Below are 26,967 nucleotides of genomic sequence, written 5' to 3' on the forward strand. Positions count from 1 at the left end.
GAGATTTCGGTCCTTTCGTCCCTCCGCCAAGTCCCAATCCTCTTCGTCCAACAGGCCGGAGAAAGTCCAGAGGAACTCCTATGCGTGGCGATCCAAGTCTCGCCCACAAAAGGCCGCAGGAGGCACTGCCTCCAAGACGGCTTCTTCATGACTCTCGGCCTCCCCTGACCGCATCCTCGGTCGGTGGCAGGCTCTCCCGCTTTGGCGACGCCTGGTGGCCACATGTTCAAGACCGATGGGTGAGAGACATTCTGTCTCATGGTTACAGGATAGAGTTCAGCTCTCGTCCTGCGGCTCGCTTCTTCAGAACCTCTCCGCCCCCCGCTCAGGCTGACGCACTTTTTCAGGCAGTAGCCGCTCTAAAGATGGAAGGAGTTGTGATCCCCGTTCCCCTTCAGGAACGTGGTCGCGGATTTTACTCCCAACTTGTTCGTGGTGCCAAAAAAGGACGGGTCATTCCGTCCCGTTCTGGACCTCAAGCTGCTCAACAGACATGTGAGAACCAGACGGTTCCGGATGGAATCTCTCCGCTCGGTCATCGCCTCAATGTCACAAGGAGACTTCCTAGCATCGATCGACATCAAGGATGCTTATCTCCATGTACCGATCGCACCCGAGCATCAACGTTTCCTGCGTTTCGCCATCGGGGACGAACACCTCCAGTTCGTGGCATTGCCTTTTGGCTTGGCGACAGCACCACAGGTTTTCACCAAAGTCATGGCATCCGTTGTGGCGGTCCTGCATTCTCAGGGCCACTCGGTGATTCCCTACTTGGACGATCTCCTAGTCAGGGCCCCGTCTCGGGTGGCGTGTCAACAAAGTCTATCTGTCGCTCTGGCGACTCTCCAGTGGTTCGGGTGGATCATCAACTTCCTGAAATCCAAGTTGATACCGACCCAATCACTGACGTACCTTGGGATGGAGTTTCATACCCAGCAAGCGTTAGTCAAGCTACCGCGGGACAAACAGCTTTCTCTGCAGGCAGGGGTGCAATCCCTTCTTCGGAGTCAGTCACACCCCTTAAGGCGCCTCATGCACTTCCTGGGGAAGATGGTGGCAGCTATAGAGGCAGTCCCGTTCGCGCAATTCCATCTTCGGCCACTCCAATGGGACATTCTCCGCAAATGGGACAGGAGGTCAGCTTCCCTCGACAGGAACGTCTCTCTTTCCCTTGCAACCAAGACGTCACTTCAGTGGTGGCTCCTTCCCAACTCTCTGTCGCAGGGAAAATCCTTCCTACCCCCAACCTGGGCTGTGGTCACCACGGACGCGAGCCTGTCAGGGTGGGGAGCGGTTTTTCTGCACCACAGGGCTCATGGAACCTGGACTCCGATAGAGTCATCCCTTCAGATCAATATTCTGGAGATAAGGGCAGTGTATCTAGCCCTATTGGCTTTTCATCGGTGGCTGGAAGGCAGGCAGATCCGTATCCAGTCGGACAACGCCACTGCCGTCGCATACATCAACCACCAAGGCGGCACTCGCAGTCATCAACCCTTCCAGGAAGTCCGACGGATTCTGCAGTGGGTGGAAGCCACAGCTTCCACCATCTCCGCAGTTCACATCCCGGGCGTAAAAAACTGGGAAGCAGATTTTCTCAGTCGTCAGGGCATGGACGCGGGGGAATGGTCTCTGCACCCAGACGTGTTTCGAGAGATCTGTCGCCGCTGGGGAATGCCGGACGTCGATCTCATGGCATCACGGCACAACAACAAAGTCCCGGCATTCATGGCACGGTCTAAGGATCACAGAGCTCTGGCGGCGGACGCGTTAGTTCAGGATTGGTCGCAGTTTCGACTGCCTTATGTGTTTCCTCCTCTGGCGATGCTGCCCAGAGTGTTACGCAAGATCAGGTCCAACGGCCGTCGCGCCATTCTCGTCGCTCCAGACTGACCGAGGCGGTCGTGGTACCCGGATCTGTGGCATCTCACGGTGGGTCAACCGTGGGCGCTTCCAGACCGCCCAGACTTGCTGTCACAAGGCCCGTTTTTCCATCTGAATTCTGTGGCCCTCAACCTGACTGTGTGGCCATTGAGTCCTGGCTCCTAGCGTCTTCAGGGTTATCTCAGGATGTCATTGCCACCATGAGACAGGCCAGGAAGCCTACGTCCGCCAAGATCTATTATAGGTCTTGGCAAATCTTCCTATCCTGGTGCGCTAATAACGGTTTTACTCCATGGCCGTTTGCCTTACCCACTTTTCTTTCATTCCTTCAATCCGGAATGGACAAGGGTTTGTCACTTGGCTCTCTCAAGGGCCAAGTATCGGCGCTCTCCGTGTTTTTTCAAAAGCGCCTAGCCAGGCTTCCGCAGGTCCGCACGTTCCTGCAGGGAGTTTGCCACATAGTCCCACCTTACAAGCGTCCGCTGGAACCCTGGGATCTTAACAGGGTGCTAACGGCTCTTCAGAAACCACCTTTCGAGCCACTGCGGGATGTCTCTTTATTACGTCTTTCGCAGAAGGTGGCCTTCCTAGTGGCAGTCACATCACTTCGGAGAGTGTCTGAGCTAGCAGCGCTGTCATGCAAAGCCCCCTTCCTGGTGTTTCACCAGGATAAGGTGGTTCTGCGTCCGGTCCCGGAATTTCTCCCTAAGGTGGTATCCCCTTTTCATCTCAATCAGGATATCTCCTTGCCTTCATTTTGCCCTAATCCAATTCACCAGTGTGAAAAGGATTTGCACTCTTTGGATCTTGTGAGAGCACTCCGGCTCTACGTGTCTCGCACGGCGCCCCTGCGTCGTTCAGATGCGCTCTTTGTCCTTGTCGCTGGCCAGCGTTAGGGCTCGCAGGCTTCCAAGTCAACCTTGGCTCGGTGGATCAAGGAACCGATTCTCGAAGCCTACCGTTCTTCTGGGCTTCCGCTTCCTTCAGGGCTGAAAGCCCATTCTACCAGAGCCGTGGGTGCGTCCTGGGCATTGCGGCACCGGGCTACGGCTCAGCAGGTGTGTCAGGCAGCTACGTGGTCTAGTCTGCACACTTTCACGAAACACTATCAAGTGCATACCTATGCTTCGGCAGACGCCAGTCTAGGTAGGCGAGTCCTTCAGGCGGCGGTTGCCCACCTGTAAGAGGGGACCGTTTTTTCGGCTCTTTTTATTGAGGTATTCTTTTACCCACCCAGGGACTGCTCTTGGACGTCCCAATTGTCTGGGTCTCCCAATGGAGCGACAAAGAAGGGAATTTTGTTTACTTACCGTAAATTCCTTTTCTTCTAGCTCCTATTGGGAAGACCCAGCACCCGCCCCTGTTCCCTTCGGGCTGGTTGTTTTTTTGTGTACACATGTTGTTCATGTTGAATTGTTCTTTTGGTTCATGGTTTGCAGTTCTCCGAACATCCTTCGGATTGCATTTACCCTAGACCAATTTATAAGTTTTCTCCTTCCTGCTTTTGCACCAAAACTGAGGAGCCCGTGATCCACGGGAGGGTGTATAGGCAGAGGGGAGGGGTTACACTTTTTAAAGTGTAATACTTTGTGTGGCCTCCAGAGGCAGAAGCTATACACCCAATTGTCTGGGTCTCCCAATAGGAGCTAGAAGAAAAGGAATTTACGGTAAGTAAACAAAATTCCCTTCTTCCTCCCAAAACTTTGGGAGGAAAATGAGGTGTGCGTCTTAAAATCCGAATGTAGTTCACCGGGGATGGTGGAGAGGGGTCACAGGAGGTGGTGGCAATGCGCTGTACTGCTTTATGCCAAGGCTGCGGGGCTCTGTGCAGCGGGGAATTTGTGCGGCCGGTGGCGGGGCTCTGTGGGGCCGAGACTGCGGGGCTCTGTGCAGCCTGCGGCGACAGGTATCTATGCGACCGGCGGTGGTGACGGCAGGCATCTGTGCAGCGCGTGGTGGAGGGCATCTGTGCAGACTCCGGCGGCGGGCATCTTTGCAGCCGGTGGTGGTGACGGCGGGCATGGAGATCTTAGCTCAAGCTCTCATTAGCGTATGCGCCGACTCCAGCCTCCATTTATTTGGAGCCCCAGCGCAGAGCAGAGCCTGGTGCCCCAGGATGGAGCAGTGCCTGGTGCCCCACCAAAGAGCAGAGCCCGCAGCTGCAGGACAGAGCAGCGCTGCAGTGAGTATCTGGGCCCCCCTCTGCACCACCCGTAGCAGCGCCTACTCCAGCGCTTCTGCCCCCCTCTGGTAAGGCACCACTGTATTATAAAACGGTTGGGGTTTTTTTTCCTCAAAATTTGGGGTGCGTCTTATAATCCAGTGCGTCTTATAAAACGAAAAATACGGTCGTTTCAATCACGCACTATTTACAGGTGAATAGAATTAGTTACATCTATGAAAACCACGTGACCATTGACCGTATCACCAGAAAGACAATTTGCTGTAGAGTTTGTTGTTGTGTCCCCTCCCACCATCTATTTTTATAATGCAGTTTAAAAACAAAGCAAAAAAAAAACCGGACCAGAAGATCAGACTTGGTATTTAGAAACGTGGTACTAGTTTTCATGTATCTAACCTTTTTTTTTCTTTTCTCTATGAAATTAAGGTGCATACAGTGCTGTTCCTCCCCCTACAATGGTAAAGAAAGTGGCTGCAAAAGTTACTCCAAAGGCACCTACTCAAAAAGCAGAAAGCAGCAGTGACTCTTCAGATAGTGACGAGGAAGAGCCACCAGCCAAAAAAGGTACATCATTTGTTTATTTTTGGGAATTGCTGGTTATATGGCAAATTTAACCCCATACCACAAAATGATGTATATGTTCATTAGCAGTAGGGTCACCTTGTGTGAAGGGATTCAGTATCTGAACTACCGCAATACGAGGTGGATCCTGGCCATGTTGCCTTTTTTTTCTTCACTAATTCATCCCACTTGAATTTGCTGTTCCGGTTTCTAAGTACATTGTTTGGTAAGATGGATAGTGTCATTCAAAACTGCAACTTGTCTCGTAAAAAAACAAGTCCTCATTTATGTCTCTTCAGAGAATGGTGGGGGCGGGGGATTGCAAACAAACAAAAATAAAGCTGCACAGACGGGGTTAACAATCTGCACTATAGGTTTTATGTATTTTTATGAAAATATATTAACCCTGCTATTCTGTTCGGGTCTACTATACACTTATAATGTTCCTGTCATTTTTGTCCAGACATATTAAAGTCTTGATTTTTAGCAAATTTAAGTGTTTTATTTGAATACCTGTTGCATTATTATACTGTATGTGAACCTGGTTGTTCATAAACAAATGAAAAATGAAATAAGAAACTTAACAATTTTTGACACAAAAAAATATGTCCTTATTGCAATATTCATGCATATTGCACATTTGCACACTCTTTATGTAACTGTAAACTCTAACTAATAACTTCAAACTGTATGTAAATATATTGTTTTACAAAAAAAAGTTCAGTTTTTCCTATTTAAAATGGTAAATAAGGTTCACAGTGGTAAATTTACTGTTTGCATTCGTCACAAGTATAAATTACATGTATTTTACATAAGAACTTTGCACAACTGCAACATATATTTGTTTTGCGATTACTTGATGTTGGACGGAAGGTGCATCGTTTCTGGTTTAGGCTGGTTGCGTTGCTGGTGGAGGCCGTGGGTATCGTAGCAGTGCTGGTGGAGGCCGTGGGTATCGTAGCAGTGCTGGTGGAGGCCGTGGGTATCGTAGCAGTGCTGGTGGAGGCCGTGGGTATCGTAGCAGTGCTGGTGGAAGCTGTTGTTTCACTTTCTTTAGCATGTTGTTGGATCCTGTGGATAATGGCTGCCGCTCCATCTCTGGGTGTTACTTTTCTTTCTTCGAGATATGGGCTAACCAGTAACTTTCCCAACTCCTCTATAAAAATTCTTCTTTTATATATTTTATTTGTGCTCCAATCTGGGTCTATTTCACGCCATTATACTAATGTATTGTATGCCGACACATCAAGAATGTTGTAAAATTGGCCACCGATTTTGTTTTTCATTTACAGGTGTAAGTGCCTATGAGCTGATCTAGAGCAGGAGTGGGGAACCTCCGGCCCGCATGTGGCCCACGATTTACCTTTAATGCGGTCCCCGGGGGCACCAGTGCTGGGTCCGCCGCTACGGTCTTGTAGGCTGCCGACCCTTTGAATCACCACATGCGTCGCTGTCCAGTGTCTAAGGGCTCAGCGGTGTGTGTGTGCCCGCCCCTCTGCACTCCCGCCGCTGTGTGCCCGCCCCTCTGCACTCCCGCCGCTGTGTGCCCGCCCCTCTGCACTCCCGCCGCTGTGTGCCCGCCCCTCTGCACTCCCGCCGCTGTGTGCCCGCCCCTCTGCACTCCCGCCGCTGTGTGCCCGCCCCTCTGCACTCCCGCCGCTGTGTGCCCGCCCCTCTGCACTCCCGCCGCTGTGTGCCCGCCCCTCTGCACTCCCGCCGCTGTGTGCCCGCCCCTCTGCACTCCCGCCGCTGTGTGCCCGCCCCTCTGCACTCCCGCCGCTGTGTGCCCGCCCCTCTGCACTCCCGCCGCTGTGTGCCCGCCCCTCTGCACTCCCGCCGCTGTGTGCCCGCCCCTCTGCACTCCCGCCGCTGTGTGCCCGCCCCTCTGCACTCCCGCCGCTGTGTGCCCGCCCCTCTGCACTCCCGCCGCTGTGTGCCCGCCCCTCTGCACTCCCGCCGCTGTGTGCCCGCCCCTCTGCACTCCCGCCGCTGTGTGCCCGCCCCTCTGCACTCCCGCCGCTGTGTGCCCGCCCCTCTGCACTCCCGCCGCTGTGTGCCCGCCCCTCTGCACTCCCGCCGCTGTGTGCCCGCCCCTCTGCACTCCCGCCGCTGTGTGCCCGCCCCTCTGCACTCCCGCCGCTGTGTGCCCGCCCCTCTGCACTCCCGCCGCTGTGTGCCCGCCCCTCTGCACTCCCGCCGCTGTGTGCCCGCCCCTCTGCACTCCCGCCGCTGTGTGCCCGCCCCTCTGCACTCCCGCCGCTGTGTGCCCGCCCCTCTGCACTCCCGCCGCTGTGTGCCCGCCCCTCTGCACTCCCGCCGCTGTGTGTTCCAGTTCTGTGTACCATCCCTCCAGAGTTGTGTGCAATGCTCAGTGCTGTGTATCACCCCAGGGTTGTGTCCCCCCAGTGATGTCAGGGTTCTACAAGTGCTGTGTGCTGCCCGCCTCGTGTGCCCTCCCAATGCTGTGTATCACTCCCAGTGTTGTGTTCTCCCAGTCATGTCTGTGCTCTGAAAGTGCTGTCCATGCCTCCATTCCCTCCAGTGATGTCTGTGCCCCCCCAGCGATGTCGTTGCGTGTAACGGGGCCTTTACTTGGAATATACTGTGTGAACGGGCATCTACCTCTGAATGACGCCAGTTGTTCATCTACAGTCACATTATCGCTGGTATTATAAAATGTTGGTAGAATCTCTACCCACTTATTCCACAATCTCTAATAGGGACAAGTTTGTCTGTGGTCTTCTTTCAATTCGATTGGTTTTAAAACCGAAGGGCTCTTAAAATCTCATGAAATCTTTCAAGAGATATTGTGGCCCTAAATATGTGGCGACCAGTTTTGGAATTCCATAAACCTTTGTTTGACTCACCATACGATCTGTACTCTCCTGCTAACAGTAGTAAAGCGATGAAAGCATTTAGAGCTGCAAAATCGAAATTCTATAATTTCTAGCCATAAACTTGTTGTCCCTCATTGTTTTTCATTTGTATTATGATGTTTTGTTATGAACAATTTGAATGCAGATTGTATGTCATCAATTCTTGATATAGCGTACCTAATAGGACCTGGAGTATCTTTTATAAAAGGCTGTCATTTTTGACCGAATAGTACAAGTGTAAAAAAAAAACGTGGAGCAAAAAGTAAACAAAAAAATACTACCCATGGAAAGAACCCCCTCAAATGAGGAAAAGTCAATTAACCACAAGTTCCAGAACCGCATAATGAATATTTAAAAAAATATCAGATTTCGAAATCTGTCATTTTTGACCGAACAGAACAGCAGGGTTAATGGGGGGCTGAGATCCAACACCCCCCCGTACTTGAATTTTATAGCAGCGGGTGTCAGTGATGCAAAGATGATGTATTTGTATTTTGTAGGTAAGACCACTCCGGGCAAACCCCCCGCACAAGCCGTGAAACCAGCAACTAAAAAGGCAAAAGAGGAGTCCAGTGATTCAGGTGAGTTCTACAAACAAAGAGAACTTTCAATTTCTTTAAAGGTGATCGTCTCATGAAGAAAAAAAACATTTTTAAAAATAAAGCTGAGCATCTACAATATGTCTGAGTTACGATTACTACAGTAAAATGTTATCTTTCAGTCTGTGACATATGCATGCACCATGATTTACGGTGTGCTTAGTGGGTCAAAGACCGCCATGCCTGTCATGATGACAGTGCTTCTGTGAATACCAGGCTGTAGAATTTTTATTCAGCATTTCCCTGCATTTCGAATTTCTTTTTCTAGTTCTCTAGTACGTAACATGATAATATGGATGGTGTAATTTAAAAGTGCAACTGGTCCAATGTCATTATACAACTAGATCAACAGAGAATAAAAAAAAAAAAAAAGATATGGCTCTTGGAGGAAAGGGGGGAATAAAAGCTCAGAAAATTGAAAATCTCAATGTCGAGTTTAGCGTAATTGAAGTGTTGTACAATTGGGTGAAAATTCTTTTGTCCTTTCATTTAGTTGCATGTTGTTAATTCTGCCACGTGTAGGGCTTAATGTTATCTTATATTTAAGAATAGAAATTCATGAATTTCCTTTTAGATTCAAGTGAGGAAGATGAAAAAAAGGTGCCTAAGCCAGCACAAAAAAATAGTGCTGGCAAGATTTCCACCCCCTCAGCGCAAAAAACTACACCTGCAAAGAGTGCCGTAAAGCCCCCTCAGACCAAAAAGGACTCCAGCTCCTCCGACAGCTCTGGTGAGTGCTTCCTATTTTATAGTAAAATTGTTCCAATGGCAGAGATATCTTTCATCTTATAAAATTGTTTCACTACGTAATTTTACCTGTATGAGCCATATGCTTCTAACCCAGCAGAATTTATTTAATGAAGCTCAGATTTAAAGGGAACCTGTCACCAGTCATCAGTATGAAACCAAAAGTATCACCTTCTGCAGCTCCTGGGCTGCATTCTATGAAGGTGCACCTTGTTGCTGACTCCCCTTGCAGACCCCAAAAATAACTTTATAAAATCTGACCGCCACGTATGCTAATTACCTGTTCGGGTCGGATGGGCGTGCTCATTTTCGGCTCCTGTCCCTCCTTCTGGCCTTGTTCACCGTCGTCCTTTCATGATTGACGCCTCCGTCATCATCATCCATGTTGCTCTGCCAAATCTCGCATGAGCACTCCCATCCGACCCGAACAGGTCATTAGCATATGTGGAGGTCAGATTTTATAACGTTATTTCTGGGGTCTGCAAGGGGAGTCAGCGACAAGGTGCACCTTCATAGAATGCAGCCCAGGAGCTGCAGAAGGTGATACTTTTGGTTTAATACTGAAACAACTGGTGACAGTTTCTCTTTTAATGATGTTTATTTAACAATATAGAAATAAATATCTGTAGCTGTGGCTATATAGTTAGTAAAATGTGTATTATATTTATATCTGTTTATTAACAGACTCGAGTGATGAAGATAAGAAGACACCTGCAAAGCCTGCTGCAAAAACGGCACCTGCAAAGCCAGCAGCAAAAACGCCACCTGCAAAGCCTGCTGCAAAAATGCCACCTGCAAAGCCAGCAGCAAAAACGCCGGCTGCAAAAGTGACCCCTGCAAAAGCCGCTGCAGCCAAAAAGGACTCCAGTTCTGACAGCTCAGGTCAGATGCCTGTTTTAAGTATGGCCAACATATACAGCAGTATACAACTATATTGTATCTACATACTGCTGTATGACGAGATATTCTTGTCTAGAAGCTTTGCACATAGCTCAGAATATCGTCATACATGTAGCGTCTAGTGACACATAACAGGTTTTTCATAAGATTCTTACCAAACCATTGAAAAAAACAAAACACTTCTCATGAAGATACAGTAAGTACAAATAGGAGCCATAATGCAATCACTTCATGATTTTTCCACCAAGAATATTCCACTATTCCACGGGACAGGCGGGGTATCCAGAGCTGCTGCAGAATTGGTCAGTACAGTGCTTTGTTATTATAGTTGTTGTTTTTTGGCTGGGAAAGGTGCCCATAGCAAATTACTAAATGTTATCAGCTACTTATACAGGGTTCTCTTTCTCTATACCAAAAACGAAGTGGTAATTTTGGTCACACAACTACTGAGTGATGCATGTAATACTAAGTCACAACAAGTGTTTAATAAATGTTTAATTGCTATCCATGTGTACATCTTATATGGAATTCCAGCTACATATGTATGCACTATGTAATTAAAATGTGTATGACCCTTTGCACTTTGTACTTCACATAGTAAATATCGAGCACAACTACTGTGAATTAATCTGCATTCAGCCCTGTTAACCCCTTGAGGACTTCTTGCTCTATCATTAATTTTAAAGTATATTTAATAAAATTATATTTCTTTGTCGCTCCATTGGGAGACCCAGACAATTGGGTGTATAGCTTCTGCCTCCGGAGGCCACACAAAGTATTACACTTTAAAAAGTGTAACCCCTCCCCTCTGCCTATACACCCTCCCGTGGATCACTGGCTCCTCAGTTTTATGCTTTGTGTGGAAGGAGGCACACATCCACTCATGCATTCTCATACTTAGTTATGTCGGTTGGAAGAAAAGAGGGCCCCCACGGGGCCCCCGGCATGTTCCCTTCTCACCCCACTACGTCGGCGGTGTTGTTAAGGTTGAAGTACCCATTGCGGGTACAGAGGCTGGAGCCACATGCCGTCTCCTTCACCATCCCTTATGCGGCTCTGGGAGAAGTGGGATCCTAAGCGGTCATCCAGTTACTGGGACCGTGCTCCATCCGCAGCCCCTGTGGGACCCTACCGGACCGGAGCCTCTTCAACTCAGGGACCGGGCCCTGCAACTCTAAGGTACTCTGTGTCCCCATAGGGGACTGTGCAGGGAGCGCACCTTCTTCCCGGAAGCCGCGGCGGCTGCTGAATCCAGGAGGCCGGTGGACTTCCGCGCCGACCGTGCCTGCTTGTCGGGCGCGGTCTCAAATTTAGTCCCCGGCTTCATCGCGGCCTAGTCGCAAAAATCCCGCCCCCGGGCCTGCCTGTCAGGGGTAAGGGCGGGATTACCGGCCTGACGTCGGATGTGAGGGCTGGAGCATCCTGCATGTTTCCTCCCCCCTCACTGATCACTGTGGGGACCCCAGATTCCCGCACTTTGCTGGCGCCGCCCACTCCTCCCCTGAGAGCTCCGGCAGCCATTTTTTGGCATTCTGCCGGTGGAGGATTCTCAGTGAACAGCTCTGCAGCTCCGGGGGATCCAGGCAGGGAATCTGGAGGACACACTCCGCGCGTTAGCGGTCGGTAAGCCACACCGGTCTCCCGGTGCTGGTCCCCTTAGGGTGCCGGATTAGATACGTATATATCTATATCTATCTGTTCGGTGGGCTGTATACCCCTTTCCCATATACCCTCAGTGATCACTCTCCTAGGAGACAACAGCATGTCGTCCACAAGGAGCAAAGCTGCTAAGGCACAGGGTTTTTTTGCGGCCTGTACCTCTTGTGGGGCTATGTTACCTGCGGGTTCCACCTACCCTCACTGTGAGCAATGCTCGACCCCTGTTTCGCTTGCTCAGCCGGAGCCTCGGACACTGGAGGGCCCCTCGGCTCATATAGACCCCCCTGCTCCCCCTGACCAGACTGCAGGGACAGAGTTCGCCTCTTTTGCTGAGAAACTCTCTGAGTCACTTTCTCAATCCATTGCACAGTCTATGGACAAATGGTCTTCTAAACTGCTAGTGGCTTTGCAGTCCAGACGGGACCTTTCTCAGGCCCCGGCCCCTGTTGGCTCGTCGCCTCCAGGCCCCTCTCGGTCCGCGCCACAGCGCGCTCCCAGGTTGGCCCCTCGGTCTCAGGCGGAGGACTCCTGCCCGGACCGTAGTCCTAGACCGGCTAAGCGGGCTCGCTGGGACTCTTCCCCGACTTCCTCTCGCTGCTCGGGTTCCCAGCTTGAGGACTCTCTGGAGGACGAGGCGGACGTCGCAGCTCAGGGCTCTGACCCTGACGTCGCCCTTAACCTTGATACACCTGAGGGGGACGCCTTAGTAAATGATCTTATCTCGGCCATCAACCAGGTGTTAGATCTCTCTCCCCCGCCTCCTCCTGTGGAGGAGTCGGCGTCTCAGCAGGAGAAACACCAGTTTCGGTTCCCCAAACGTACACGCAATACGTTTTTTGATCACTCTAACTTCAGGGACGCTGTCCAGAAGCCCAGAGCGGTCCCGGACAAGCGCTTCACTAAGCGCCTCACTGACACGCGTTACCCCTTCCCATCCGAAGTCGTTAAGGGTTGGGCTCACTGTCCCAAGGTGGATCCTCCAGTCTCTAGATTGGCGGCTAGATCCGTGGTGTCGGTTGCAGATGGCTCATCGCTAAAGGATGCCACTGACAGACAGATAGAGCTCCTGGTGAAGTCCATCTATGAGGCCACGGGCGCGTCTTTTGCCCCGGCCTTTGCAGCCGTGTGGGCACTCCAAGCTATCTCGGCTTGTCTGACTGAGATTAATGCTGTCACACGTAATTCTGCTCCGCAGGTTGCGTCTTTGACCTCTCAGGCGTCAGCCTTTTCTTCCTACGCCATGAACGCCGTCCTGGACTCTGCTAGCCATACGGCTGTAGCATCCGCTAATTCTGTGGCAGTCCGCAGGGCCATGTGGCTGCGCGAATGGAAGGCAGACTCGGCTTCCAAGAGGTTCCTAACCGGTTTGCCGTTTTCTGGCGACCGTTTGTTTGGCGAACGATTGGATGAGATTATTAAGGAGTCCAAAGGAAAGGATTCCTCCTTACCCCTGGCCAAACCTAAGAGACCTCAACAGAGAAAGGTTCAATCGAGATTTCGGTCCTTTCGTCCCTCCGCCAAGCCCCAATCCTCTTCGTCCAACAGGCTGGAGAAAGGCCAGAGGAACTCCTATGCGTGGCGATCCAAGTCTCGCCCACAAAAGGCTGCAGGAGGCACTGCCTCCAAGACGGCTTCCTCATGACTCTCGGCCTCCCCTGACCGTATCCTCGGTCGGTGGCAGGCTCTCCCGCTTTGGCGACGCCTGGTGGCCACATGTTCAAGACCGATGGGTGAGAGACATTCTGTCTCATGGTTACAGGATAGAGTTCAGCTCTCGTCCTGCGGCTCGCTTCTTCAGAACCTCTCTGCCCCCCCGCTCAGGCCGACGCACTTTTTCAGGCAGTAGCCGCTCTAAAGATGGTAGGAGTTGTGATCCCCGTTCCCTTTCAGGAACGTGGTCGCGGATTTTACTCCAACTTGTTCGTGGTGCCAAAAAAGGACGGGTCATTCCGTCCCGTTCTGGACCTCAAGCTACTCAACAGACATGTGAGAATCAGACGGTTCCGGATGGAATCTCTCCGCTCGGTCATCGCCTCAATGTCACAAGGAGACTTCCTAGCATCGATCGACATCAAGGATGCTTATCTCCATGTACCGATCGCACCCGAGCATCAACGTTTCCTGCGTTTCGCCATCGGGGACGAACACCTCCAGTTCGTGGCATTGCCTTTCGGCTTGGCGACAGCACCACGTGTTTTCACCAAAGTCATGGCATCCGTGGTGGCGGTCCTGCATTCTCAGGGCCACTCGGTGATTCCCTACTTGGACGATCTCCTAGTCAGGGCCCCGTCTCGGGTGGCGTGTCAACAAAGTCTAGCTGTCGCTCTGGCGACTCTCCAGCGGTTCGGGTGGATCATCAACTTCCCGAAATCCAAGTTGACACCGACCCAATCACTGACGTACCTTGGGATGGAGTTTCATACCCAGCAAGCGTTAGTCAAGCTTCCGAGCGACAAACAGCTTTCTCTGCAAGCAGGGGTGCAATCCCTTCTTCGGAGTCAGTCACACCCCTTAAGGCGCCTCATGCACTTCCTAGGGAAGATGGTGGCAGCTATAGAGGCAGTCCCGTTCGCGCAATTCCATCTTCGACCACTCCAATGGGACATTCTCCGCAAATGGGACAGGAATTCGACTTCCCTCGACAGGAACGTCTCTTTCCCTTGCAACCAAGACGTCACTTCAGTGGTGGCTCCTTCCCAATTCTCTGTCGCAGGGAAAATCCTTCCTACCCCCAACCTGGGCTGTGGTCACCACGGACGCGAGCCTGTCAGGGTGGGGAGCGGTTTTTCTCCACCACAGGGCTCAAGGAACCTGGACTCCGATAGAGTCCTCCCTTCAGATCAATATTCTGGAGATAAGGGCAGTGTATCTAGCCCTATTGGCTTTTCATCGGTGGCTGGAGGGCAGGCAGATCCGTATCCAGTCGGACAACGCCACTGCCGTCGCATACATCAACCACCAAGGCGGCACTCGCAGTCATCAAGCCTTCCAGGAAGTCCGACGGATTCTGCAGTGGGTGGAAGCCACAGCCTCCACCATCTCCGCAGTTCACATCCCGGGCGTAGAAAACTGGGAAGCAGATTTTCTCAGTCGTCAGGGCATGGACGCGGGGGAATGGTCTCCGCACCCAGACGTGTTTCGAGAGATCTGTCGCCGCTGGGGAACGCCGGACGTCGATCTCATGGCGTCACAGCACAACAACAAAGTCCCGGCATTCATGGCACGGTCTCTGGATCACAGAGCTCTGGCGGCGGACGCGTTAGTTCAGGATTGGTCGCAGTTTCGACTGCCTTATGTGTTTCCTCCTCTGGCGATGCTGCCCGGAGTGTTACGCAAGATCAGGTCCGACTGCCGTCGCGCCATTCTCATCGCACCAGACTGGCCGAGGCGGTCGTGGTTCCCGGATCTGTGGCATCTCACGGTGGGTCAACCGTGGGCACTTCCAGACCGCCCAGACTTGCTGTCACAAGGCCCGTTTTTCCATCTGAATTCTGTGGCCCTCAACCTGACTGTGGCCATTGAGTCCTGGCTCCTAGCATCTTCAGGGTTATCTCAGGATGTCATTGCCACCATGAGACAGGCCAGGAAGCCTACGTCCGCCAAGATCTATTATAGGTCTTGGCAAATCTTTCTATCCTGGTGCACTGATAACGGTTTTACTCCATGGCCGTTTGCCTTACCCACTTTCCTTTCATTCCTTCAATCCGGAATGGACAAGGGTTTGTCACTTGGCTCTCTCAAGGGCCAAGTATCGGCGCTCTCTGTGTTTTTTCAAAAGCGCCTAGCCAGGCTTCCGCAGGTCCGCACGTTCCTGCAGGGAGTTTGCCACATAGTCCCACCTTACAAGCGTCCGCTGGAACCCTGGGATCTTAACAGGGTGCTAACGGCTCTTCAGAAACCACCTTTCGAGCCGCTGCGGGATGTCTCTCTATCTCGTCTTTCGCAGAAGGTGGCCTTCCTAGTGGCAGTCACATCACTTCGGAGAGTGTCTGAGCTAGCAGCGCTGTCATGCAAAGCCCCCTTCCTGGTGTTTCACCAGGATAAGGTGGTTCTGCGTCCGGTTCCGGAATTTCTCCCTAAGGTGGTATCCCCTTTTCATCTCAATCAGGATATCTCCTTGCCTTCATTTTGCCCTAATCCAACTCACCAGTGTGAAAAGGATTTGCACTCTTTGGATCTTGTGAGAGCACTCCGGCTCTACGTGTCCCGCACGGCGCCCCTGCGTCGTTCAGATGCGCTCTTTGTCCTTGTCGCTGGCCAGCGTAAGGGCTCGCAGGCTTCCAAGTCAACCTTGGCTCGGTGGATCAAGGAACCGATTCTTGAAGCCTACCGTTCTGCTGGGCTTCCGCTTCCTTCAGGGCTGAAAGCCCATTCTACCAGAGCCGTGGGTGCGTCCTGGGTCCTGGGCATTGCGGCACCGGGCTACGGCTCAGCAGGTGTGTCAGGCAGCTACGTGGTCTAGTCTGCACACTTTCACAAAACACTATCAAGTGCATACCTATGCTTCGGCAGACGCCAGTCTAGGTAGGCGAGTTCTTCAGGCGGCGGTTGCCCACCTGTAAGAGGGGGCCGTTTTTTTTCGGCTCTTTTTTATTGAGGTATTCTTTTACCCACCCAGGGACTGCTTTGGGACGTCCCAATTGTCTGGGTCTCCCAATGGAGCGACAAAGAAGGGAATTTTGTTTACTTACCGTAAATTCCTTTTCTTCTAGCTCCTATTGGGAGACCCAGCACCCGCCCCTGTACCCTTCGGGCTGGTTGTTTTTTTGTGTACACATGTTGTTCATGTTGAATTGTTATTTTGGTTCATGGTTTGCAGTTCTCCGAACATCCTTCGGATTGCATTTACCTTAGACCAATTTATAAGTTTTCTCCTTCCTGCTTTTGCACCAAAACTGAGGAGCCCGTGATCCACGGGAGGGTGTATAGGCAGATGGGAGGGGTTACACTTTTTAAAGTGTAATACTTTGTGTGGCCTCCGGAGGCAGAAGCTATACACCCAATTGTCTGGGTCTCCCAATAGGAGCTAGAAGAAAAGGAATTTACGGTAAGTAAACAAAATTCCCTTCTTTATCAAATTGGAATCGTACCACCTTCTTTCTCTGTTGTTTATATTATCATAGTGGTGTCTTGGCATTCTCAATAAGGTTGGGGAGTGACCTATATTAAGTGCTTAGTTATGGGCATATTATATAGTAAACTTGATGTAAAAAGGAGTTATTCCATTGCTGCTCTGTCAATGAATTAAGCTAACACTTGTATTAATACAAAATATGTAATATCCGACCAAATTTCTTACTTTTGAAACTGCAAAAACCCTTACTGTCGCTCTCATTCATTCCTGCCTGGATTACTGCAACTCTTTATTGATTGGTCTCCCTCGGACGAAACTCTCCCCTCTCCAATCCATCTTGAATGCAGCAACCAGGGTCATATTCCTGTCCAGTTGCTTCACTGATGCTTCCACCTTGTGCCAGTCACTACACTGGCTACCTATCAGCTACAGAATACAATACAAACTCATATCCCTCACCCACAAAGCTCTCCACAGCTCTGCACCACCTTATATCTCATCCCTCATCTCTGTCTATCATCCTACCTGCCCCCTTCGCTCCGCAAATGATCTTAGACTAACCTCCTCCATAATACGAACCTCACACCTCCGTCTCCAAGACTTTTCTCGTGCCGCTGCAGTTTTCTGGAATGCACTACCCCAAAGAATGCGACTAATATCCAGCCCCCAAGTTTTTAAGCGTAAATTAAAAACACTTCTCTTTAGACATGCTTATCATCACTTACTAACCTAACTCTCCCCCGTCCCACCTTTTTAAATGCTACTCGTAACCTTTTTTTCTCCTATTTCTGTCCTCACATCCTACATACAACCAATAGCATGTAAGGGCACCCAAAATGTTACTGTCTAAAGACCAGATCATTCATCTTATATGTAACCAATTAACTAGCATAACAATGGCCGGCCAGATCTACAAGTGTGCTTCACCTCTTGTGTCCCCCTTCATCCCCATAGATTGTAAGCTTTCGAGCAGGGCCCTCATTCCTACTGTAGCTGTTGAAGTATGTACTATTTTGTTTTGTATTGGTCTATACAACCCCCCACCGGATTGTAAAGTGCTGCGGAATATGTTGGCGCTATATAAATAAACTTTATTATTATTATAATATATATGTCTATAAGGATAGAGAAATCCAAATGGAGACTGTATAGATTGTACATTACATATATAACCCTTTTCTAAACAGAATCAAGTGATGAAGACGATAAAGCATCGGCGAAGTCTGCTGCAAAGCCTGCTGTAAAAGTGACCCCTGCAAAAGCTCCTGCAAAACCTGCCGCAGCCAAAAAGGACTCCAGCTCTGAAAGCTCAGGTAAGATGGTTGTTTTTGTTGCCAGTCCTAGAGGATCTTTCATCACTTTCAGCATGTTAAACTGGCCACATCATGGAATAGTGGCTGCAGAGCTAATTATGAGAAATAAAAGGAACAAAGGAGCTCCCTGTGCGATTCTGTAGCACAAGGAGATATACACCAGGTGAGTGACACTCTCCTTTAATCATTCTTGAGCAGGCACAATGCTGGGGACAGCACAATACAAATGGGTCCGCTCTGCTACCGCCGTGGTCATCGCCTCCAGAGGCTCTCAGATTAGCACTCCAAATGGGATGTATATACTGGCAAATTTTTCTGGGTTCCTTCAATATGCTGCTGTACTGACCGCCTGCTCCACGCCTAACCAGACAGGAGTAGATTGGACCAACGGGATAATTAGAAAAAAGTACTGTATAGCTGAGCTTAGCTCCTTACAAACATATCTATCAGCTCTCTTCTCACAATGCTGTCAGATCAGCTGTTCTCCCCTCACCCCACACTGGCTGCTGGGAGATGAATGGTGTATGCAATCACTCCTGGCTCTGCTCCTAGCACTGTGTAATCACACACAGCTCAGTAGTGAGACTAGGGAGGAGCATGGCTGTCTGTCATTACATGTCTCGCACAAGAGAGAGCCTGTTGTGAGCTATCATGGGGCAGGTTTCTTTTTTCCATTGAAAGCTGTTACCTACTTCTGATCCGTCATCGATGTGCAGAGGAAGTACACACCCCATAGAAAAATCTCTGGTAATGCCTATCATATATTTAAATCTAAACTTTCCAAGCCAATATCTCTGGAGAAATAAAAATAAAATAAAGCTTTACTTTGCTGTGCAGCTGCTTTTCCATGATGTGGCCAGTTTGCCATGCTTACACTGGTGAACGGTCCTCTCCCAATGTAAATGTTACCACATACACAACTGGATCAGGCCGTGTCCCCCCACCCCCTCTATAAAAGATTTGCCTCACATCTGTGGCATATGAAGGTTCAGAAAACCCCATGCACAGCCGTGTAAGACCAATAGTGGGTCAGTACATAAGTCATTACTGCTACATGTAAATTTTCTGTAATATTATCCTTTGCATTGCAGGGGTTTCAAATCTGCAACTTATTGGGCAAATGCTGACAGGCTCCAAATTCACAGCTTACCAGAAATCCATGTACATTTTGTTTTCCTCTACATGTGAATGTATCACATTACAATATTCCGTCTGTAGAACTGCAAACTTCTTTCAATTCTTTCCTTTGCACACAGTCAACAATTTGCTTTGTTTGGTTTGCTATTAGCCTAAGCGACATCTACCATGTTATATTGGTTTAATGATCAATTAATAATGGCACAACATTTATCAGACAAATCCAAGGCTGTGATACGGCTGTGCTTGTTGCAATCCTAAACATAAAAAGCTCAGTAGGAATTCCTATTGCCACTATGTCAATCTTGTTGAGAAGCATTAGTATTCATAAACATCCATAGCTATGCCTTTAGTGCTTGGAAGAAGTTAATGGAGGGGTAGAAACCCAGTATTCATTGGGCGTTACATTTATATTTTCAATATAGATTCAAGTGATGAAGAAGATGAGAAAAAGCCAGTGAAGCCTGCTGCAAAAACTGCAGCTGCAAAGCCCGCTGCAAAAGTGACTCCTGCAAAGCCCGCTGCAAAAACACCTGTAAAAGCTGCTGCAAAAACACCTGTAAAAGCTGCAGCAGCCAAAAAGGATTCAAGCTCCTCTGATGACTCAGGTGAGATTTCTAGAGCATATTATACAATTTTCAACCTATTAAGTGTTAACTGTAGCTACTTATTTCATAAGTATCCCACTTAAAGCAGTATTCCCATATACAGAAGTGTGTATCCTTACATAAAGAAGGAGTAATAATATTAGGAAATACCTCCAATTATAAATGTATAGTTCACCTGATAGCCATGTCACTTACCTCATGTGCAGGGCATTACAGCTTATGTATCCATGGTTACATCCACTTATATAGTGACAATTGGTTAGTTACTTGTGGTTGTAACCATGGATACCTACCTGCAGTGCCCTGTACATGAGGTAAGACACATGGCTATATCAGAACTATACTACTTTTCTAATTGGAGGTATTTGCTAATATTATTTATACACCTACTACTTATTGGGATAGGTTCTTGGGGATGGGAATAACCCTTTAATGCAAAAGCAATCAAGTTCCAATGTACAGGTGGATAAATCTGAATGAAACCTGTAGACAATCTGTGCAGACTAAGACAAGAACAAGAATATTGCATTCGAATGGTCTACATTTACAGTATATACACCAGTTTGTGCCATCCAACGCCTAAAATAACAAAACCATTTTTTTTTCCCAAAAAGTAACACATTACGCAAAAGGTTCTTTTTCAATACTCGCAAAAAAGATAGCTATTGTGAAGCCAGTGGAATGTTTTACCATGTTTTAGACAATTTTTGTATTTTATTTATTTTTTCTTTTTAAATGCAAGATGGCATAAATCTAAAGCTGTTGAAGACCTCATTTTCTTAAAATGCACCAAATGTATTAAATTGCTTGTTCAATTTAGCTTATATCATCAATCTTCCATATTTAACAGTCGAATATAGAATGTTACATATGAAACTTATTCTGTTGGTAGAATCTTGCCTTCCAGAAGGTCTGTGCATTTCTTCAAGTAAAATGCGTACTTGAGCAGAGTGATGAGAGTTAATTGTAATACTGAGTCCTGTATCTTATCTATTGATTTATGACTGATCTATGTTATCGTTTATCACCCAGTCATATGACAGTGTAGAATGAATTGCTGCCAAATTTTGTAAGAGCTTGAAAGACAAAGGCCCTGGTTAATCGAGACTCGCTATGTTCATGCCATTCTTGCGGAGGGAGTGGGTTGGAGTCAAATGATCCTAGATCAAGAGGCGCACACCTCATTGAATCAGTCGTGTCTGAAAAAGTGTCATGTGCCGCTCCACAAATTTTTCTCCAGTGAGTAAGATTTTTGCCGTAAGGCGTTCCATAGCTCCTCAATCCTCATGAGTTAGACGAGCCATGGCGTCACACCCCAGCTCTGCACAGTTTTGGCAGATCTCGGCAAAACTATCTGGAAAACAGAAAAAAATACCCAAAACTTTGCACAACGACACATTGCTCAATACTTTTTGACTTTTCTCCAGAATTCTGGCGAAAGTGATTTGATGAATGGGGCTAAAATCTCTTCTTCATCAGGACTTGCACTTACGTAAGTCCTATTGTAAAAAAAAGGTTAAGATATGCCAAATTTATTAGGATGCATACTCCCCTTTTTGAATTTGACACATTCATTGGGGCTGCTGTTTTGCCAGAGTCAGAAATCTACTCCGGCTATGGGCTATCGGAGATATTTACTCAAATTTAATATAACTTACATCAATTAATTAGTTGGCCACTGTTGGCGACACATCGTTGTACTAAACGCTGCCTGTCTTTTGGAAAGGTGGCAGTATTGTCATAAAAATGCAAAATCTGCAACCTTTTGCTACTTCTATACTGTTTTTCTGCAGTAAATTCTTTGCGTTTCTCCCATGTATTTGCACAGCCTTCTTGTTTTGTCTGTTGCTTTTTTTAATTCAAAGTAAAGTCTGGCTGATGTTGATTTTGTACATAAAATGTTGCTTGCACTATCCTTTGAAGATAACTGGAGGGAAATAGTAAGGCCATGTGCACACGTTGCAGATTGGTCACGTTTGTGACACGTTTGTCAGTGAAGATTTGTCACAAAATCTGAAAGGTTTCCTGATGCCAGCAAAGTGAACGAGAATCCTGACGTCTAATGCACATGTTTAAATCTCCATCACAGTGCGTACCGTCCATGGCAGCAGCGCATGCAGCCGCTATAAGGCCCGTGAGACAGATGGGGCCCTCTGTCGAATGCCATTAGATCCATCCTCCTCCGCCCCATCACAATTTCAACAGTATCTGTATCGGTCGGAGTCAGGAGAAAAGTTCACCTCCGTAAAAACAGCACACGACAGAATGAAGTGTAGTGGCGGCACTGTGTGCGGCCGCACCGAGGATGACCCGTTGTCTGCTGTGTGTAGACGAATCAGGCTGGCTTTCATAGGAGCACTGTGATGACAGACACAGGGGTTATCATCTGGGCCCTGGTTGTCATGACAACCCATTGGTGTCCCGTAATCACGCCAATGAGATTTCAGAACCGTGCATCCCCCTGCTGGTGTACGTTAAATACCGCTGTTCAAGATTGAGAGTGGCATATAACAGGTTAACAGCTGTTGGTGTAGTGCCTCTCCCTGTGTCTGTTAGATGCAGATGAAGTCTGAATGATTCAGCATTCATCTACAGCGAAAGATGTGGGCTCAACGTGCGAGCCTGCATCAGAGGCAGAGAAACGACTTGTGATGTGTATAGCACGAACTTAAAGTGATGTATACTTTGTGTTCCACTCCTAGGGCATTTGGATCGGGTACGACTAAGGTGGGGCCTGAGAAGCGATGTTACTGGTGGGTCCTACCGTGTTTTCCCAAAAAACAAAAAGAAGCCCTAGCAGCGATTTTCAGCATTTTCGGAGCAAGGCTTAAATATAAGCCCTCCCCCGAAAATAAGCCCTAGTTGCGGATCAATAATGAAGTGTCCGTGCTGCCAAAAAAGTTAGATACTGCAGGACACTTCATTATAGACAGCGGGCACCCTGCAATCACACTCACCAGACGCCGAGCAGAGGAGCTGCAGTGATCGCACACCCACACATCAGATGACACACACACACCAGATTGCACCCACCAAATCGCACACACCAACATCAAATCGCACACATCGGATTGCACACATACTCGCCACATCCAGCGACACCGATCTCTTCTCGCCGGCAGAATCCTGAGAAGATGTGCAGTGGAGCGCAAGGACCTGCCGCAACAGGACCTGCGGACACACGTGACTTCCTCCCATCATTCCCTGCGGCCGGAAGCGCGTGATGTGTGTGCGATCTGCTGTGTGTCAGCCAGTAGCAGGGGAGGACGGCATGCAGCACCCACCGGAGATTACAGGAGGACCTGGGAGCCACGCAGATGTCTGGGTCTGTTAAGTTTAAGTCTCCTCGGAAGTGGGGTGGGGGTGGGGGGGTGTCTGCCTTTTTGGGGGGTAAACTGACCCACCAACTGTGTTTCTCCAAGAATAAGACCTCCAAAAATAAGCCCTAGTGCTTTTTTGGGGTAAAAAAAAAATATAAGACAGTGTCTTATTTTTGGAAAAACACTATGTACCCTAGTCTGACAATGAATACAATGATGGAATAGAGATCTGTCAGATTTCTTCTCCACCATTCAGCTTGTCAATCTGAGTCTGCTAGATCACAGAGTCTCAATTCAAACGCACAGGGCAAGGTAGCGCAAAGGGGAACATGGCTAGACAAGTAGTATTTTTTTTTTTTTTCTGTCAGAACTTATAGGAACAATGAGACTCTGAGAACCGTTATGAGAGAGTTCATACTGTGGGAATTGTACCCGTGGCTCCATTATACCATACAAAGTAATATGGGGGTCTCGTATTGTTTCTGCATACTTACTGTGGGGATATACTGTTTTGGGGACACTGGTCATTATACTGTGCTTGCTGGTAAATTCACCGTTGGGTGTGGGTATAATGCAATATGTTAGATGTATTCTTGGAGCCTTTTTTTCTGTGGGGCCATGAAAGAGATATTGTAGAAGAGAATAGTGTGGAGCTTCAATGGGAGCAAAACTACTGTGTATGTGTCACAATACATGTCCCCTTCTCCCTGTCTTTAAATTTATGAGGTATGCCATTTTGTGACTTAGGCTATGTTTACACACTTTTACTGCCTTTTTGGTGCGTTTTTGAGGTCCCAAAGATGCACCTAAATGTATGCATTTCCTTCTCCCAGCAAAACCTATGGGATTTCTACTTTGCTGTCCACAGAATGCATTTTTTGGCTGCGTTTTTGAAGATGCAGCATGCAATTGTTTTCGCCTTTTTTGAGCCTTTTTTGACCCCTTCCAGTCAATTGATTTGACTTAAAAAAGCATTGGGAAAACCACGTTAAAAAATCATGCGTTTTTTGTTTGTTTGTTTTTTTTGTTTTTGCTGCGGGAGCGTTTATGCGGCCAAATATACTGCATGTTTGTGCTAAAAAAAAAAAAATGCAGTGTGTGAACATACACTTACTATGCACCGTGACACTGCCTACTCCATGGATGGCGAAGGGGGTGCCAATTTGGGACTTTTGCTATGGGGGGGCCAATGATATCTATGTACGCCCCTGCTCCATCATGAAAATTCATTCAGCATTTTTGCTGCAGATTTCAGCCATACTAATATATAGGAAAATTCTGCACCAAAAACGCCCATTTTTTTGCTGCTGCATTTTTACTGCCAAGAGATGCGCTAATGCTGCAGAAATTTCAGCACCAGATACTTTGTGAGTGCATAACCTCAGATGTATAATTTCAATATAACCTTTATTTCATATAGACCTGTTCGGCATTATAGAGGTAGGTGTTTATTTTCCAGTATATAGTTGGATAGAAGTACAAAGTTTAATTTATTGCAGCCCTTTTGAAAGTGGTATGAAAACCTCAAGCAAAGCATTGTCTAAGTCTTACTTAAATTCCAAACCTTTTATTTTTGTAGACTCTGACAGTGAGGAAGAAGCAAGCAAGAAACCTGCACCTAAAGTGACTCCAACCGCAAAAGCTCCTGCAGCCCCAAAAAGCAAGACTGCAAAAAGCAGTTCAGACTCTGATGACTCAAGTAGCGAAGAAGAAAAGAAAAAAGTAGTTAAGGCTGTGAAATCCCCTGCTTCTGCCGCTGTTCCTGTGAAAAAACCCATTGGCGTAAATAAATCAAAGGCTAGTAGCAGCTCCTCTGAGTCTTCCAGTGATGAGGAAGAGAAACCTAAAAAACCTGTTGTGAAAAAGACAAAGTCCGTCCCAGTAAAAAAAGCAAGTAGCAGTTCTGAGGAAAGTAGCTCCGAAGAGGAAGAAGCTAAGAAGCCAGCGTCCACGAAAGCAGCTAAAACAGCTACTCCAAAGAAAGCAAACTCCACACCAAAAGCAGCCGCCAAAAAAGCAGCAGAGAACTCAGAGGACAGTTCCAGTGAAGATGAAGAAAGTGGTACGTTTCATTCTTTTATCCTTCAGAACCTTTGTCTCCTTGCCTTTAGACATTGCTTATTACTAAAGTGGCAGAGGGCTAGGAATATGCCATGGTACTTCCATCACTTTTCTACACCCACCACTGTCTATTTTCTGGAAGCCCCCCATTAGTCAGGAGGCATTTATGCAAGCTTTTAGGGGAAAAGTTAGGTGGAGTCAAAATGTCTAAGTTCTTTACTAGTATTGTTAAATTCTGTTGGTTGAAGAGATTTCCCAATGAAAACAAGTTATCACCATTGCTTAGGATAGATGACTTGTTGATCGGTGGAGGCCCCACCACTGGGATCTGCACCAATCAGTAAAATGGGGATGTTTTATCCCTAGTTTAACGAGTGACAATGTGTATGCCCGACAACCACCCTATGACGTTGTTGAGAAGCTGAGTGCAACGCTCCACAATCCCAAAGAAAATGAGTGTGCATGCTGGACTACACTCCATTGTCACTCATTATAACAAGTTAACATGTCTCTGTTCTGCTGATCAGTGCGGGTCCAAGCTGCTGGACCCGCACAGACATCGTCTATTCTCAATTTAAATACTTGTTGATTGTCGTCTGTTGTGATGTTTGGTGTAAATCCAAGCAGGCAGACCTTCGTGGATCAGTTATAACTAGTTATGAGCAAATAGTAACTATTTGGGTATGGTTCCACTTGCGTATTACTCGTGCGAGTCTCGAATCTGTATCACCGGGCTCGTACACAAGCGCCTCAGCTGCATGGAAATACACGCAGCCGACCCGCTCCTGTCAGGAGTGTGTGCGACCATGCCAGGTGATACCAATGCAAAACTCCCCCTAGTCATACGCAAGTGGACCCATACCCTTTGTGTTGGGATCATTCGTAACAAATCCTAAAGTACTATTCTGGTATTCATGAGGACAAGAAAAATGCTCCATTTCCCCATTGACTTGTGTTGGGTTCATTATTTACGACGAATACCAGAATGGTACTTTCTTTGTCGCTCTATTGGGAGACCCAGACAATTGGGTGTATAGCTACTGCCTCCGGAGGCCACACAAAGTATTACACTTAAAAGTGTAAGGCCCCTCCCCTTCTGCCTATACACCCCCCGTGGGATCATGGGCTCCTCAGTTTTCATGCTTTGTGCGAAGGAGGTCAGACATCCACGCATAGCTCCACTGTTTAGTCAGCAGCAGCTGCTGACTATGTCGGATGGAAGAAAAGAGGGCCCATACTAGGGCCCCCAGTATGCTCCCTTCTCACCCCACTTTTGTCGGCGGTGTTTGTTAAGGTTGAGGTACCCATTGCGGGTACGGAGGCTGGAGCCCACATGCTGCTTTCCTTCCCCATCCCCTTAGGGCTCTGGGTGAAGTGGGATCTTATCGGTCTCCAGGCACTGAGGCCGTGCTCCATCCACAGCCCCTGGGAATCTGCTGGACATGGAGCGGAGTATCCTCAGGGACATGGCCCTGCTACGTTGAGGTACTCTGTGTCCCCGTGGGGACCGCGCACAGACACACGGCAGCACTGCTGGGTGTGTTAGTGCGCCAGGGATGGCGGCGCTGCCCGCACTGGTGCCATCGCACACTACAGCGTGCTGGGTGTGTTAGAGTATTGGGGGACTGCCGCGCTAACCGCCGCTGCCATTTTTATCTCAGGCGCGGCTGGGACTTGTGGTGCGCCGGGGACTTCCGCGCCGACCAGGGCTTATATGCCGGGCCGCGCTTATCACTCTAGTCCCCGGCTTTTGCGGCCTTCTCTCACTTCGTTACCGCCCACTGGCCTGCCAGTCAGGGTAAGGGCGTGACGCTGCACAGCACGGCAGCGCTGAGAGATGGAGCATGCTTTGCATACTCCACCCCTCTCACTGTACACAGTGTGAAACCGGATTCCCGCACTTTCTGGGGCACGCCCACGGCCTCCTCCTCTACACAGGACGCCGGCAGCCATTCATGTCAGTTTTTTCTGTGACTGAGAAAAGAGACAAGTTTGGGAAGACCCTGGCAGGGATTCGGGTGGTCACACAACCGCTGTGTGCGGGCG

At 48.6% G+C, this 26,967-nt stretch overlaps 1 protein-coding gene across 2 annotated transcripts in view; it reads left to right on the plus strand.

Annotated features, from left to right (window-relative positions):
* The window catches only part of NOLC1 (nucleolar and coiled-body phosphoprotein 1), an 81,346-nt gene that overhangs the window by 45,687 nt on the left and 8,692 nt on the right, over positions 1-26,967 (plus strand). Inside the window, exons 8-15 of one of the 2 annotated variants that reach the window (XM_075348878.1) lie at positions 4,493-4,630; positions 8,004-8,084; positions 8,677-8,832; positions 9,534-9,560; positions 9,615-9,731; positions 17,670-17,795; positions 19,358-19,540; positions 24,440-24,922. In XM_075348878.1, the coding sequence (XP_075204993.1) occupies positions 4,493-4,630; positions 8,004-8,084; positions 8,677-8,832; positions 9,534-9,560; positions 9,615-9,731; positions 17,670-17,795; positions 19,358-19,540; positions 24,440-24,922 (1,311 nt within the window). Of the gene's footprint in view, positions 1-4,492; positions 4,631-8,003; positions 8,085-8,676; positions 8,833-9,533; positions 9,732-17,669; positions 17,796-19,357; positions 19,541-24,439; positions 24,923-26,967 lie in introns of both variants that reach the window. The other variant, XM_075348877.1, reaches the window with a different exon arrangement.

Source organism: Anomaloglossus baeobatrachus, chromosome 5 (genome assembly GCF_048569485.1).
Source record: "Anomaloglossus baeobatrachus isolate aAnoBae1 chromosome 5, aAnoBae1.hap1, whole genome shotgun sequence".
Taxonomy (NCBI): Eukaryota; Metazoa; Chordata; class Amphibia; order Anura; family Aromobatidae; genus Anomaloglossus; species Anomaloglossus baeobatrachus.